This window comes from Scomber scombrus, chromosome 4 (genome assembly GCF_963691925.1).
Source record: "Scomber scombrus chromosome 4, fScoSco1.1, whole genome shotgun sequence".
In the NCBI taxonomy this organism is placed as follows: Eukaryota; Metazoa; Chordata; class Actinopteri; order Scombriformes; family Scombridae; genus Scomber; species Scomber scombrus.
Window position 1 is genome coordinate 14,531,609 of NC_084973.1, and position 17,281 is coordinate 14,548,889.

Genomic DNA, 17,281 nt, shown 5'->3' on the forward strand with positions numbered 1-17,281 from the left:
GCTTGTTTTTTCTCCATGATGTTATAAACTTTATTCCACATGTGGGTTTTGAAGTTATTTGAGACACTTGCAAAAGTGCACCAGATGTTTTTCCACCACGTGGAAAGTGTAAGCTTGAATAATTAAGAATTAGCCTACAGTATTGGCTAAATAACAATACCAAACCTCTCAAAGGCTAGGTCTCTCTTTCTGACTGCAGTTAAGCCAGGAACTGTTTGTCGGGTTCAGCTTTATGTTTTGCAAACCCAGTGTTATAGGGATGTGTCGGCCTTATACCAGCTCCATCTCTCCTGGAGATCCTCCCTGATAAATGCGTGTAACAGGAGCAGGCATGTTCATAATGTTGTCCTTTTCAGTTTTACTCACAGGCTGCGGCATCACTCCTCTTCCTGCTCCGTCCTGACCTCCCGTTGCTGCGCTTCTCATCTCCTTTCATTAATCATTTACTCTCTCATTCTGTGTCACTCCCCCACCTCTCTTTCTCTTTCTGTTTCCCTCACCTCTCTCCTTGCTCTCTCACTTTCTACTCTCTGGATCTCTTGTTGCTGCTTATCTTTATCTTGTTATCTGTCTCTCTCCATTGCTACATTTTTATCTCTCTGTTGACTGGTAAATTAGCCATCTTTGTCCTTTTTTCCATACTAATAGCGTGTATCATGCATCTGCATTCCATAATCTCCCTCTTTTTCTGCCTTTTTTCTCTTTGCCAGTAAAACTTTGTGTGTGAGTTTTACTGTATGTACCCCTGTTTGTGTATGTGCTTTCAAAAGAGTTTAGAGTAGCTCAGACAAAGCAGCCACTGTATGCAGCTAACAGTGCTTTCAAACAATGAATCCACTCGCACCTAGTTGCCCAAGTCCCCTGCACAGGTTCATTAAAACTATACTTTTGCCTAATGAAAATGCATCAGGGGTTAGTCTTCTGGAACCTGATTTCCTGATTTGATCACGATTCTGTTGCTCTACCTGTCCCAGACAAGGTGTATGCATAAATAGCTCTGTTTTTGAAGATGCTCTTCACTGGAATAAAGACTTCGTAATCCCCATGGTTATTTGCGCTCTTGTTTTTTTTTTCTTCTCTGTGTTGTTTTCCTGAAGCCCTGCGTATAAGATGAATTATTCAGCATTGTAATGGGTCTATATTTGTCGTTGTTTATCGTGCCTCAGTGCCCCCGCCACCCTCATCGCTGCCCCACCACCATCCCTCTCCCAGCTTTTCACTTGTCTGTCTGTCTGGCAAGCAGAGCCACTCCACCCGCAGAGGATGCTCCACTTTAATGAATGAAGTCAAGTCATTTAGCAAGGCTCTTAATGGCACATAAAGCCCCGCTGCTAGGCTTGATTAATCAGGGAAAGTGTTTGGCTGTCACACACAGGGCTGTCCTCGGCAGGGGCAGCAGCTTGATCGCTGCTCTCTCTTTTATGGTGGGGTCCCTCTCTGTTCTCGCCAGAGTTGTCAGGACCCAGAACAGCCAACGCTCTTCTCATCTACAGGTGGTGCCTGTTGACGGTGGGCTTTGGGAGGCTTGATTGGAGATTGAGAGCCTGCTCGGCTTGGCTGTGGACTGGGCGTGATGATGATGATAATGGTGATGATCCTTCCTCTGTGCCAAAGACAGGTGTTTGTGATTTGTGTCGCTCTTGCGACCTGCATCTCCTTAGTGAGGAGTGATATCTTGAGAGGACAGTGTAGTCAGCAAACATGTATTCATATGCAAAACATAGGCCACAGCATGAATTTACCACTGTGCACTGCAAGAGAGCTTCATCATGTGATTATAATACGGGGAGGACAAAATGATAGAAACACTTTAGAATGCATAAAAATTACCTAGTTAAATACAGTATATTAAAGCTGAAAGCAACCATTTTTTTTGTATCCAAGTTGCCTTTAAAACTCACTTATTAAATTATTACTGACCCCTATTAAAACCAATATGCGTTGCTAATTGGTGTTCAGTTTAATATGGTTCAGTTTTCTATTGGGTAAGTGCCTTTGTACTTGTGGTTACTGCTGTCACTGCCTGAATTGCATCAGGCAGTGATGCAATTCTATATATGCTGTAAAATTATGTAACATAGCAAAGAGGAAAGTCTCAAAAAGTATGACAACTAGTGCCAAACAAACTGCCTAAGCATGGATGCACGACACTCACCAGCACTGACTGAAAGACGCATAAGCGGATATTTGATTGACGACAATGCAAAATATAGGCACAACATAAAAAACGGTGCCGTAATTACCAAACCAGCGTTTACTGCAGGTTTAATTTATCGTTGGGTGTTATTACTATTTAGTCCATGGGAAATTTGGAGTCATTTCATTTCTCCTTCTTGCTTTATTATTCTCTAAAGTGTAGCATTTGCTTGAAAGCAAAGTGCTTCAAAGACACTTTAGCTCTCAGTAGATACTTCACAGTTTCTCTTTTACCAACATTATTCTTTGCTGTGAACACACACAGCAGATATTTAAGGTGGTAATTTTGTCTTTTGTAGTAGGTAAGCATATCCAGGAGATAATTACAGTATTTCAACTTCCTGCCTGTGACTTAGTTCAATCTAGGATTACTTTCCCATTGTTATTACTTCTCACAAAGAACTCATTGAAATTCATTTATAAAATTATAAGGAAACTACTCCAAGGCATAGAAAGCATGTCCTTTCTGTATGTTATGTTTTGTGCACAGCATGCATTCATTTGCTTTTTCTCTTGAGCATGATAAGAATCTAGTCTGGTTTAGCCTGGCTGTTTTTCATTGAAGGTTTTGTGTTAATTTGCAGAAGGAGGTCACAGCGGGGTGCTTGGCTAACCGAGACACCGCTCAGTGAGAATCCTCAACATTAGAATATGAAAGTTTACAGATCTCGCGGGTATTCATCTTGGGGCTCATCCGCGAGCACCCATCACCTCGATCCTCCCCATCTGCCTTTTTTCTGTTTCTCTAATCCCCCTTCTTCACTCTCCTCTCTTCATCAGAACCTTTCATCTCTCTCTGCTATGCTCCTGTCACCCCATCAATCCCTTTCTCTCATTTTCTCTCTCTTTCTCTAATTTTCCTCCATGTTGGAAATGAAGAGGGGGAGTATCGTTCAGTCTCTGGCTGTTTGTTTGTTTTTATTTTTCCATCTTTCATTTTCACGTTCTACCACAGAAATCACTTCTCAAATTTTATGAAACCAGCAGAACATTGCATACAGGATCATGCACTATTATATCCTACAGGAAATCTGTTTGACATACTCTATTTATGTACTGTAAAACCTTATACAGCCCGTATATAAACATTTAACATGAGATATCACAGCTACTGAATCCACCATACAATTTTTGTTTGTTTCTCTCTTTTACACATGTTCACAATTTGTTCTAACTCTTTTGTTTAGATAGTTGTTACTGTGTGAAGAAGCTAGTTTAGATGACATGTGGTGACCCATCAGATCCACTTTACACCAATCTGAGTGTAAAGTGTCTTATAGTTACTTTACTCGGCCTATCCTAATATTTCATAATGATCTTCCCACTGCATTGTTGGATTTAAGGTATTCTCACAATATCCTCATTGCAGTTGTATTTCACGAGTCATGTTTCAGACAGCACTTGTCTGATTTTTAAGGAATTTTACCACATTGATCATTTGTACTAATTGTCTACAAAGCAGGTAAAGTCATAAGTTGCACCTCACCGCTCTCACCAGCAGATGCAGCAGGCAGCTGTTTTTAGCACAAAAACTATACGCTACCTGCTCTGCACCACACAGCGGCCAGACAAAGTCAGCAACTGGCTGGTTAACATAGTGGGAGGTTAAGCAGCTAAAATGCCTAATATCTCACAAAGGAGTTCATGGAGGAAAACATGGCTAAAATGAGGGAGAATGGTGGACTCCAACTTGATCTTAATTTTCATCAGTGTCTGCCCCAATGTGTGAACTGTTTGCTTACATGTTTGCCATACTGACGTCATATGGTGAGAACCGTGTGTTTATAGCTGCTTTCACTGCCTCTAACTAAAAGATCAACTAATGTAGAGTCATGTAAGTTGTGATCATTAAACTGCACACAGGGTACTCTTTTCCTGTACAGTTTACAGACTGTCATCATAACAAGCACCAAAAGGGACAAGACAGGATTATGTGACCTCATCGCTCTCTGACTGCTCGGCAGACAGTTTGTTTTCATCACTTCCTGTGGGTAGAGACCGTTTCCTGCCACTTCCCATATTACAAATCCACAATTTAATTTGGGCAAAGAAGGCAATTTTAAAGCATCCCACACAGAGGGGATGAGACACTATACTGTCTAAATTGCAGCTCTCCTTTGTCATTAGGCAGACAAGACGTATTATGTATTTATAGAAAAATTATCTCCAGGTGAAGCTGGAACAGAATAATATGTGTACAGAGGAGAGCTTGTGACTAGCTGTAGTTGTACCAGTAATGTAGTTTAAGGGAACATCTTGCTGTTTTATTGTAATTGTTGTAGATCTGCCAAGGAGGTAAATGTACTGGTGGGGAAGACATGTTTTCTGGATTTGCACAGTATTGTATTATTCCTCTTTTCACATACTTAACATTTAATGTGATTTCCTGGTCAAGTATGTGCTATTAGGCTATGTCAGCATATTAACAAGTCATGTAAACATGTCAATTAACATGTCAATTCAAATCACAAGTGTTATCACTTTTCCATTTCATCTTTAACAAGGGGGAAATAATCTGGAGCTAATCTATAACAGGCAAATCCAATCACTGAAGCCATTGTCTGTTGTGATTTGAAGCTCTGCCAGACTTTGATCGCCACAGCATTAAATTGATTAGCAGTGATCTACTGGTCTTTCTTAAATGCTGATCCTGGCAAACGGGTTCATGTCTCTGCCCCTAAATTCAGGCTGAGGTTGAGCTCCAAAATACTCTCCTCTTACTGCTCTCCTCTCTGTATGGGTCGCTAACAAGGCAACATAGAGGATGGTCCCTGTTTCTGCCTGCTGCCTTCATTAGGCTAAGCTTGGTTCAAGCTCACTGACTGTCTGCTCCTCTGCAGATTTACAGCAGTGGCAGCCAGGATGGGGGTCGGCTCCAAATATGAATTTAATTAAATGTGTTTCACAGAAGACAAAACCACTTCAGTTTGAAGGAGAAAAGGGTCAGGTGTGGATCTTAAAGTCACCCTTTTTGGCCCACCTTCAGCACTTGTACTCACCCACCACCACTATGCACATTTTACGCACACATACACACATAGTTTTAGCACATAATGAGAGAAAGAAAAGTGGGAGGCCTCTGATCTCTTCAATCATCCCGGTTGCAGTTTTGATTAATGTAAAGTGGTTCTTATTTACAACACAAATTGCCAGGGTAGACAGGTATGAAATAATGATTTTTTTAAAAATAGAAATGTCTTCAATTTTTGGTGTGTGTTTGACTGCAAGGGCAAACAACAAAAGAGCTTCAATGTGAATAGACTAATGTGGAGTCAGAACCCATTATAAATGCATTGGCTGCCTCACTTTGAGCAGTTTTACCTCATATTGTAATGCAAAGATGATTTAAAGTGACAGTTTATGTAATGACAAGAGAGTCATTGTCATGCTCTTACTTTATTGTGTCAGATTTGGAGGATTCTTAACCTTGAAGTCGCCTGTCCTCTAATCCCCAAACCATATCTCCTCTCAGTATTTTGACTCTGTCTGTCAGTTGAGTTTCACATAGTTGGGTACTTTTTTATCAGCGGGAGGCTCGGCTGAACAAGTGGTAACTGAACAATGAGGGGGGTTTAGTGTTTTCAAAGCCTCTCGCTTGGCTTTGAGAAAATTAGTAGTTTTGAGTTAAAGTTCAATAGATATTGAATGCTAACTGAGTGCCTTCATCTGCCACTTTGCTGTCTGCTTATCAGCCCTATTTCAAGTTTGCCTACTATTGGTGTGTGTTAAATAAAAAAGAGATGGGACGGATAGAGTCAGACAGAGAGAGAAAGGAGCGGTTTGTGTCTGATTTAAGTGTGTATTTTTGCAAGCGTCAGTGCATTTAAATCGTTGTACTGAAGAACCTGAGCAGTGAATGACTTAAGAACTGTATTTTCTTCCTTTCCTTTTGCTCTCCTTTAATCTCTGCTCCAAAACTTGCATTAGCCTACTTAACTCTGATACCCTCTAATGTTTCTCTTTCTTACATGGAATCACCTTTCTCCCCACTGCTGCCCTCATCTTTCCACTTCTCCCTGGTTTCCTCTTTTTCTTCGCCTCTTTCCCTACAACAGTCTCATCTTAAAGGTCTAGTTAAATCAATCTTAGGGCAAACCCTTCAGTCTCCCTGAGAGGCAGCTACCAAGCAAAGCTGTGTTCTTGTGTGTTAATAGATTGCTGACTGGATACTGGCCCGTACATGCTGAGGACAAACTTGTTTTTCTTTATTTATTCTCACCGATACAACAAATTCATTTATGCGGCTTCGTTGTCATCACTGTGAATGAAGTGCAGTTACATGAGATTTTTCAGTATTAATAAATAGTTGTACACTGAAGCTGTTGTAGCTGATGTGAATGTTCACAGGGGAGAGTGACAGATTTAGACAGGTTGGCAGAAAAACAATGCAAAACAACGACAGAACAAGTTTTGTTCCTAGAAATGTTCGGAGCTGTACAGTGCCTTGGAAAAAAACATCTTTTATTCATGTTCAGTTGTCTAGGTGTCAGGAGTTTTGTCAAGCCTCTCATTGTTCCGTTAACCTTGTCCCTGTGAAACGTTCTGTCTTTATCTCTTTGGTTAAACATTACAGCCAGGCCACGGGGGGAAAGTAGAGAATAAGGGATGGAAAGAGGAATGGAGGGATAGAGCACAGGAGCTTCCCTTTATGCATTCATCATTAAACAAACATGGCCTCTCACCAGGAACAAGTGCAGAACAAGGCAGTGCGAGCAAATGGAAAAGGCGCAGAGAGAGAGAAAAAAAGGGGGGAGACTGAGGATGAGCGTGATGAAGAAGAGAGATGGAAACGGGGGAGGGCGAGGAGACGGAGTACCTGTGTGCAGAGCAGAAAGGTGTGCAGTCCATCATCTTCAGACAGGCAGACAGGGCTGTCTGGGGAGTTTATTTTTACCTCGATATAAGAGGAGTCTGGATCGGCTACAGCAGTCTGGTAGCACCTTTCAGTGGGGGGGGGGTTCTAGGACAGCTGCTGTCCTGGTGTGACATCTTTCACGCTTGCCGCTATTCATCCAAACACATGTGCGCTCAAACACACATGGTTTCACCAAACTCCAAGTCAAAGCTCATGCTTTCATGCTCACAGTTATGTGTCTCTGCTCTAAAATCACTTGTCTTTTGTGTCAATGTATAGCTGGAAGGATTATTTAGTTAATTGATTAGCTGAGAATACACTTCTGCAACTATTTTTCAAGCAAAAATGTTTTCACTGCATGGTTACATGCAAATGTAAGAATTTGATGATTTACTTTTTAAAACATTATAATAAAATGTATCTTTTGATTTTGGACAAAACAAGTGATGTCAATATGGCAAAATTCCTGTCCTACAAGTGAAAAAGATCTGCCAGTGCAATAAGAATATCTCTACCTCTCCCCAAAAAATTTAAGTTATATTTTTCTTCATTTTAGAGCAGACCTGACTCTGAAATTAGATCATTTTAAACCTAACCCTAACCCTAACCCTTACCCATATTAGATGCAGTACACGTCAAGAATATGAAAACACTTCAGACAATGTGTTTGTTGGGTAGGTTACAAATGACACAAATTGGTTAATATTGATTTTTAGGGGAAATGTGAGTATCAGGCATGAATTTACTTCCTCCTACATGACAAACATCTCGTTATTCACAGCACTGTACAGTTACAGTGTGTCTTTCCACCGGACACTTCACTAAATGTTTAGGATGTTGTTAGGAGTCTGATCTGCTAATCTCCTGCGGATCAATGTTTATCTTGTATTTATAGACCCAGTAGATCATCACTAAGCAAACCCCCCCTACATCGAAGTTGCTGTTAGTACCAGCTCACACACTGGGAGGAGAATTGATTAACAAATCAAGCCTGTAATTAATTCTCATTGTGATCAAAGCCATGGGAGAAAGTCTGTGGAGAGCCTGAAGCACGAGGGCGAGGTGTTTTACAGTGCGGTCCCACCAAGCGTGGTCTTATCACGGTGTTGTTTGTTCTTCAAACAGGTGGATTTTAGATTTGACAATAACATTGGGCGAATTTCAAATGTCTTAAAAGGTTGCCCTGCTTGTGGTTTGGCACCCAGGAGATGATTAGTACTCCTAAGCTGGTGTGTATCTTTCTGTTCTCATGAGATTTGTAACGCACTGTGACACCCTCACACATCACCGCACATTGCATCCCGGAGCTGCTTGGCAATTCACATCCAAGCGTAGGTTCCTATATCCTTAATTTTAAACAAGATTGGGAGAAGCTTGCTGTTATGTATGGATTCATCTTAAATATGGAGTAAGACTTATGATTTTCTTAGGTTGGTTTTAGTGCTTATTTTTATATCTGCTATTAAAACCAAAGCTGTTTCTATCTCTCCCGTTCTTAACTGCAGCTCACTCATAGTACATCGGTCGCTGTCCATCTGGAACTTTGAGAACAAACTGACCCCTTTGTTTTCTTTGTTTGTGTGCAGGTTAGCTCTCTATGTGTACGAGTATCTGCTACATGTAGGAGCACAGAAGTCAGCACAGACCTTTCTCTCAGAGGTAAGTCACAAGGTGGGGTTGGCATGTTTGTGTGTGTCTCAGAGAGTATAGCCCATGTGTGTATGTATGTGCCCGACCCTCATACAGTGTCTCCAAGAGTATAGCAGCTAATTGAATTAGCCTGGCCTAATAGTGCTGAGCCATTGCATTGCATTTAGTGGGACCAGAGAGTTTCTGCGCTCAGCCTGGAGCTGACGTCTTTGACATCATTTTCTGATCCGCTCAGAGGCAATATCCCTGTCGATCTCTTCCGATCTCAGTCCTGTCCTTTTTTATTCCTTTCCTTTCTCTCTTTATCTACTTCTGTGATGTTTTTGCTCTCTTCTTGATCTATGTCTCCACTAAATTTCCCGAGATGTGAGCTCACACTCACTGTAATTCTGCCGAGGTAAAAAGGTGATGGGGTGAAAATGAGGTCAGTTGATTATGGTGCTTCCCTGTAAATGACGGTAAATTACAACATTGAAGACAGGGGCTCGAGGCTTGTTGTACATCGGCCAAAGGAAGAGGAGAACAAAGAGAGGGGGATGGAAAAGGTTACATCATCAGCTGGCACCAATTCTCATCACTCTGACTTAGTGTGTTTGCGCACATGCGCATACACACACCTTTCTTTTCTCTCCCTCTATTTCTCTCTGACACCCTTTCCTCTTTGCCATATCGCTTGCTCTCCCATCCGCCGATGTTGGAGATGAAAAGGATAGGCGGTGTCTTATTCAAGTGTGGGAAGGCATTAGCTAAGAGCGCAACAAGTATAAACACAGCCACTTATATACAATACACATTCACGCACATGCGCACACACAACACACACATGGGGTAAACACGCCATAATGTAGCTCTTGCAGGAATAGTGAGGTGGAGCAAAACATAGCTTTAAAAGCCTGTTATCTACTTTTTATCATCCACATCTGTTTACACTGTATCACCCGCCTCAGGAAACAAGAGCCCAGAAAGACAAGTCACAAACCAGAGCCAAATACCTACACCTAAATATAAAACCTCAAACAGACAGCTCCACAGCATGGGCTTAAGAAACCATACAACCATGTTAAACTAAACAGATTGCTCAAGCTACGCTTAATCATAATAATGATCCTTTTTACAGTCACTGCGTTTCTTAACGATGTTACAAAGTGTTGTAATAATGGAAATAAATGTAAATGCACATTGGCAGAGAATATATGAGGAGGAAAAAAAACAAGACAGCAAGATTAAAAAAGCAATACAAATAATTACATTAAAGTTTTTTCGTATGGATAGAAAGGAAACTTTGAAGGCGGGGCTTTCCTAAAACTCAGTCCTCAGTGCAGTGCAACTTACATCTGCCAGTAATCATGCTGAAGGGATTTCACTGCAGCATGTTGAAGGTAAATGAATGAGCCTCCCAGGAGTGTAACCGCAAGAAGACAGGATATGTGGGCACAGTCAATGCTTTTTTCTTGTACGCTTTCCAGATGAAGCAGGAATAAAAGAGCACGCTAAAAAGTGTCCTGACCTGAACTGTCTGAAATCATGTTGGGGCTGAGCTACGGCCAATTAAATGTGAGAAATGCGGGATGTCATGCCCATTCTGCATCTTTTGTACCATTTGAACAATTATGAGAGAGTAAATCCTTCTTTTTCATGGTGCATATGGAAATTGCTGACTGTATGCGGGATAAACAAAGACTGAAACCATGTGGGATAAACAAGGAGAAGCAGTTCCTGACTCCCCCCCACCCCCTAAAAAAAAACTTCAAAGCAAGGCATTCCTTGTAAAAGTCACTATGTCTGATCTGCAGCTGAGGTCAGGACAGTCTGATTGAAAGTGCAGTGATTCAGCTTTTCCTGTTATTTTAGTGCTTGTTCATACGCTATTAGAGCAGGTGGGACAGTAGTCTCATTCTTCTACCCATATGAAACATTTCAGTGAAGTAAATTAAGAAGATGAACGTGAGATCATTTATAAAGTCAGAGAAAGAAAGTGCTGTAAGTCTCTTTATTGAGAGGAAAGGCAGACTAAACAATAACGTCATAGTCTGATAGGAGTCTGACTGCTGCCCACAGCTGCTGTTAAGACTGTTAGTCCATGTGAGTTTGTTTGATTGTGCACACTAGCAGACATTGAATGCAAACATAAATCATTGGGTGATGTCAGCACCATGCTAGTCACTGACCTTGACTGATGTGTTAAGCATATACTTCAACCCAAGTGATTGTCAGAGGATCGGCATCTGAAACTCAGCCTACACCTTTCTGACTGTTGACTGTTGTAAGCCTGTCTCCCCCGAACAGCGATTGTCCAATCACAGTTTAGCAACCGTAACGAGATATAATAGGTCTGTCAAGTGTGTCATTTTAAGGCAGTGTTCATTCTTGAGATGCTTTTTTTCCTTTAATTTTCCACAACCAAAAACATAAGAGCAGAAATGTAAGGAATAGGTTAAGCACTGTGTGTATCTTCTCCAACATATCAGCTGTAAACATTAGCACGTCCAACTTATTACCAACAGAACTTCATGAGTGTTACTGTCAAGGCCAAGGAACACCACATCTTTGGCAAACCACATAGTTTGTGGTGTTACAGGTTACTTAAATGTTCACAACTAGCATATGCATGTATTTCCCATTCTGTGTTTGAAGCCAGTTCTGGATGCTCTAAGAGTGAAGGGCAATGTTTGTGGCTGGCATAGTGTTACATTTGCCAAAGACATCAGTTATATCATCAGTATCTCTCAATCTTTTCTCTTGTAACATTAAAAGTGGAAACCTGCTGTTTGAAAAAACAAAAAAGTTTGTCAGCTTAGAAATGCTTAGAAACTTACAAGGACTAAGCTAGAAACCTTAAAAAGTTACCTGGAGACAGTGTTATCAATCAACTCATGCAGCTAACGTTGGTAAAATTAGTCAGATACAGTTGAAAAATGGACAGCAGAACTGAGAAGCCTTTTTTCTACCTTTTTCTAAAATCAAGGGTCCATTGTTTCAAAATAATAAAAAGTAATGCAAGCAGTAAATCTTATTGGATTAGTGAGTGGCCAATTGTGCTGGCTGCATCCAACAATTTTTGTAACTTTTCAAAACTTTCCAAGACTGGAAAATTGGCCATGTGATAACATAGAAAATATTTAAACTTCCTACTTGAGCTTTTTTATTTCTTCACATAATTATCTATATCGTTCATAAGTATGCACAGTTTCCCATTCAAATGAGTATCACACCTCTTTCATACCGTATTCATGTGTGGCTGTTCAGAGCAGCTACAAACTCTTTTGACATCAAATGTAGTTGGACAACATGTCATACAAACTAGTTATTTGTGAGCATGTACCAGTGTATACTCTCTGTTAGGAAGGAAAGAAGGAATGAGGGAAGGACAGAAAGATAAGGAAGGATGAGATATGGTAAGACAAAAACTGGAGGAAAGGCAGATGTAATGCAGGAAAGAAGGCAGTAATAAAGGAGGACAGTAAAGGGGAAAAAGTGAATGAAACATTGTAGGAAGAATGATAAATAATGTGGGGAGGAGCAGAATGAAGGGTGTGTAGGTTGTACAAAGGTCTGATCGAGCTCCTCAGGCTGGTACATGTCTCTGACCTCAGGTTGGTACATCTTGGGACTCAGTAAACAAATACACACACACACACACACACACACACACATGTGCGCACACACACAAATCAGATCATGGTCACTTTTGGGGACATTACATAGACTTACATTCATTTCTTGACCCAAAAATCAGCTTTTTCCCAACTGGGGGCATGGCTTTTTGTCCCGAGTTGGACAAGCTATCCCCAGTTAACTGGTCTTTAGTCTGAAATTTGTCCCTGAAAGCAGCCTATGTCAAACTGTCTCACACACACAGACACATAATCACTTTCAGGTACTTGTGTGAACAGACAGGCTTTCACTCATAGTATGAATCCATGGCATGATGATCCTAATATAATTATATAATGGCATGTCTATAAGAATTCCCTTGCCCGCTCTCCAACCTTGTAAAGTAGATCATTCACATGTCAGGCTTGTTTTTATACTTAATATGTTTATAAAGCATCTCTCTCTCTCTCTCTCTCTCTCTCTCTCTCTCTCTCTCTCTCTCTCTCTCTCTCTCTCTCTCTCTCTCTCTCTCTCTCTCTCTCTCTCTCTCTCTCTCTCTCTTCTCTCTTTCTCTCTCTCTCTCTCTCTCTCTCTCTCTCTCTCTCTCTCTCTCTCTCTCTCTCTCGCTCTCCCCCCAGATCCGATGGGAGAAGAACATCACACTAGGAGAACCTCCGGGGTTTCTCCACTCATGGTGGTGGTGAGTGTTATTGCCTGTCATGATTGACGTAATTTTTCTTCAATCATCATTGATATTATTGAAAAAAAAAAGATCATTCATCCTGCCTTCACCTCCTCCTGATTTCATCTGTCTTCATCTCATTAACAGTCCTCAAAAGCTCTTTTAAAAGGTTGCCGTTTGCAACTATAACACTGCACTTGAGATTTCATTGCAATGAAGAAAACACAATTACATTCATTGCCTTTATGTTGGATTACCCTGACTCAAAAACTGACTGTTATTTTCACTTGTCAGGTTTTTCTTATCATTCTTCTCTGACTGACTGCTGATCTGTGTGTTGCAGTGTTTTCTGGGACCTTTATTGTGCTGCTCCAGAGAGAAGAGACACATGCGAACACTCCAGTGAGGCCAAGGCTTTCCATGACTATGTGAGTCAGCACTGATGTAGCTTTCCTTTTCCTCTTTCCGGCACGACGGCACTCTCAGATTAGGCAGCAATCTATGCAGGAAAATGCAGTATTACATGGAATGCACCCAAAGTTTTGTATTATGAAATAAAACAAAATATATAATATAACGATGGAATAATCCAACACACTTTTAAAACTCACTTAAAGAACTTTAAGCAGGTCCATTTTTATTTTAGCTGTTGCTCTGTTCTGAATGAAAAGACGGTTAAATAACATAACTGACTGCCTGTTTTTGTCTTGATTGACAGATGTGTGATGAAAAGTGGCATTAGGAATACAAAGTCATCAGGGAAAAAACTTTAGGTATCCATTAGGCCAATTCAGATCAAAGACTGAGCAAATTTCGTCACTTCTGTGTCTTTATTTCCTTTCTTTTTCCACAGCTGGTGCTGTTTTGTGATAAAGAAAGTATGTCTGGAAGTGCAAAAAAACATTTAGGCCATAAAGTTGAAACTAGGGATTTACCAACCTTGTAAGTTTCTCACTCCTATTTCCAGAACAGTATATTTTACAATGTTACCATATGGTTGCAACTTTTCTTAACAACCCTCTAAAATGATTTCTCTTTTGTTTCATCTTTGATCTAAAGCTGTGTTTAATCGAATGCTTAAATGTTATGTTCAATGTGTTTGATGAAAGGATGTAGACAATATACTGCTTGATGTCTGTAGTACCTGAAACTGATACAGGACTCTATCAGGGCACTGCAGCCCACACACACATGTCCGCCTCAATTATTGTGAGCACATTACTGCTGAAAAGCAGACCGGGCAGGCAAACAGTGGCCCGTGTGGTGGAAACATTGTTTATTACTGTGTTTTGTCAGTGTGGCTCCACTTCACTGCTGTAATTCCTGCACTTTAAGGCATGAGTCGTTTCAGTCATACAGCAGCCAGTAACCGGAATACAGTGAGCGCTGCCAACACCCTTGAAGTTTTAGATTAACTGGTGACTAAGAGAAAGGAAGTGCAGCTCCCCTCGCATGAAGTTTGGAGGAGGAGGAGGAGGAGGAGGAGGAGGAAGGGGGTCGGTGGGTCTTCTCTCTCCTGCTTTACGTTGTTGTTTTCTCTCTGTAGCCCAAAGTCTGACTCATCAGATTGGTCTGTACTGTGGTTTATTGAGATGTATTGTTGGAAGTGCACAGGTCAGGGGTTTCTGCCTACCCCAGCAGGATTGTCCTGCCTATCGCACCATCCCTTCTCTTCTCTCTATCTCTTTGTGGTTCTATCCCTCTTTCCTTTACGCTTGAAGTCCTGCAGAACTCGTGGGGGCTCTCTGCTCTTTTATCTTCTTGCAGTAGGTGTGTATGCATGTGTGTGCGTGTGCACGCGCAGGTGATGCTGCTGATGCTGGCGATGATGATCAGGGTGATGAATAGGCACTCTGAGGACGAGGCAGCTATGCAATGATGTCATCCTGGCTCAGAGTAAGGGAGCTGGAGGGCAGCCCGACCTCAGGCCTGGGAGACAGACAGAGAGATGAGGACAGAGCTGGAGAAAAACAGGAGAACATGGAATGGAGAAAAAGATGGATGGAAAGAGTGTGAGGGAATCAAAACAAGGGACAAATAGACAAAGAAAGACAGTTCTTTCTGATTTATTGATCTCAAACCCTTCTCAGCATCAAAAATCACAAACAATCCAAACACATTTACAGTAATTAAATGTAATTGCGTTCCAGTTGGAAATAGCAGCGTCTTGTTGTTCCTTCTAACAAGAAGAATCAATTCAATTCAGAAATGATTCCGAATCTATCTTAACGTCATTAGCAAAAGCCACCAGCAACATCGTATTCTTACATCCTGCAGGGACGTAATCAGAGAATTATAATTAGACCAATTGTAATTAGACCAAGGTCACTTTCAATCAACCGCTTCAATGCTGTGCTGCTTCTCAGATCCAATCAGAGGTACTACCCACGTATCTGCCACTCAATTAAAACAAAATGAGGGGACAACTGCCGTGGACGTTAGTGGAAAAAAGTACTGCACCTTAATTTGATACCGGTGTCTCCTTTTCAGTCTCCTGACTTTGAGACTGGAGATTTTAATCAGACATTTTGATGGTAATTATTTTCAGATAGCTAATTACTGAGCAAAGTCCTAATTACTCTGGTGCAACTCTCAGTTCTTTTCAATCAAGGCTATTTCTGTTTGCCACTGCCTTTTATTAAATCAAATTTGAGGCTTTTGTTCAATATCTTACAATACACTGTAACTTTTACTCTCTTGTTTTATCTGTCTTATTCTATTTTAGCTTTTCATTTTCTATTTAACTCTTTTTAAATGTATTTAAATGTCTTGTTTTGTCTTTATCTTTTATGTTAATGGGAAGCGCTTTGAATTGCCTTGTTGTTGAAATGTGTCATGCAAATAAACTTGCATTGCCTTTCTTAATTGATACTGAGGAGATGTAGGAGAATTACTCGCAGCATCTTTGTTTCCCTTTCTGTTGATAATTGATGGGATTGTGGCAAGGCTTTTGAATTGATTTGCACCATATTCCAGTTTGAACTACCCTCTGTAGATAAAATAGGCTTTCGGTAAATCTGGTTTAAAGCAACAGCAGCATTTTGACTCTGCCTGTTTACATGGGGAGCGCATGATGTTGTGCACTGTATATGTGGATCATATCATTAGATTTCTGTGTAATACAATGATCTGATGTTAAAAGGGAATGAAAGACTGATGAACAAAGTGAAGAGATGCAATGTTATTGATTCCTGTCCTCAGACAAGGCTTTTCAGGCATCAGAAAGGCTGTTTACAGTTCTGTTAAGTGCTTTGTAAATTGTGTTCTCAATACTAAATGAGCGGTTTCCATTTGCAAGGGGCGATGAAGTCATAAAAACAAGTTCTTTTTAAATTCTTATGCTTGGCCCGGAAATGGCCAAATGTAAGTACATTTTTGAAACATTTGTCGCAGCTCATTTCTGTGATCTTTAACAAAATATGGACAAATTAAAGCAGAGCGAGAAAGAATCGAGCCAGCATGAAATTGCTTGTAAGACCTGTGGAAACAATATTGAGCATATTAGCAGCATTTCTTCTACTACATTATGACATTTAAACCCTTAAAATGTTTGCTGTACTGAAAAATGGAAAAATAATCAATTTAATTGAAATAGAAATGCCTCCATATAAATTGTGTTAAGTGCAATGGTGCATGATGGTGTATTTATGTGTGGCACTTTGAGTTAGCAGTATAATTGTACACGTGCAAGTTCAAATTTAAGTCTGTGATATTGTTGCAGGCTCAGGGAGAGACAGTTAGAGACCGTATACAGGCTTGAGAAGCAGACTGGTACTGGAAAGGCTGACAAGCTAGAAAAATGAATTGGGGGAGAAGTTAAACAGATGAAAAAAGAGAGAGAGAGATACCTGACTCCTGATTTTAGGAGATTATCAGTGTCTGACAGTTGTACTGGTTGTGCTGTGCATCCCCCTGATAAGAATGTGCTTATTAACTGAAGCAAGTCGTTGGTTGAAAAATGTGTCCCTCTGGATAAATTAAGATTTATAGAAAAAATTGATATTGTGGCTCAAATATACGCTTTGGGCTAAAATGTTGCACATGGATGTGAAAGTCTGTAATGACCTGAACATGTGCAGCTTCCATTATTATACTGTGTTTGGGCTTTAAGTGTCTCCTTCTCCTGTGAATGTGTGATGTGTGAATTTGTAATGGATTCTCACAGTCCCCAAAGAGAAAGAAAAGAAAAAAGAATGGATGCTATTCAACAACCAGAACACAAGGCGACAAATATTAAGGAATTAGGCCACATATGCAGAATCAACTAGGCATGCAGACTTACAGATGAAGACGGTCATTAATGT

General features: G+C 40.6%; 1 protein-coding gene across 1 annotated transcript in view; it reads left to right on the forward strand.

Moving 5' to 3' along the window:
• The window catches only part of LOC133978865 (single-stranded DNA-binding protein 2), a 52,172-nt gene that overhangs the window by 15,141 nt on the left and 19,750 nt on the right, over positions 1-17,281 (forward strand). The window contains exons 2-4 of the mRNA XM_062417207.1: positions 8,638-8,710; positions 12,934-12,995; positions 13,321-13,405. Coding sequence (XP_062273191.1) covers positions 8,638-8,710; positions 12,934-12,995; positions 13,321-13,405 — 220 coding nt within the window. The remainder of the gene's footprint in view (positions 1-8,637; positions 8,711-12,933; positions 12,996-13,320; positions 13,406-17,281) is intronic.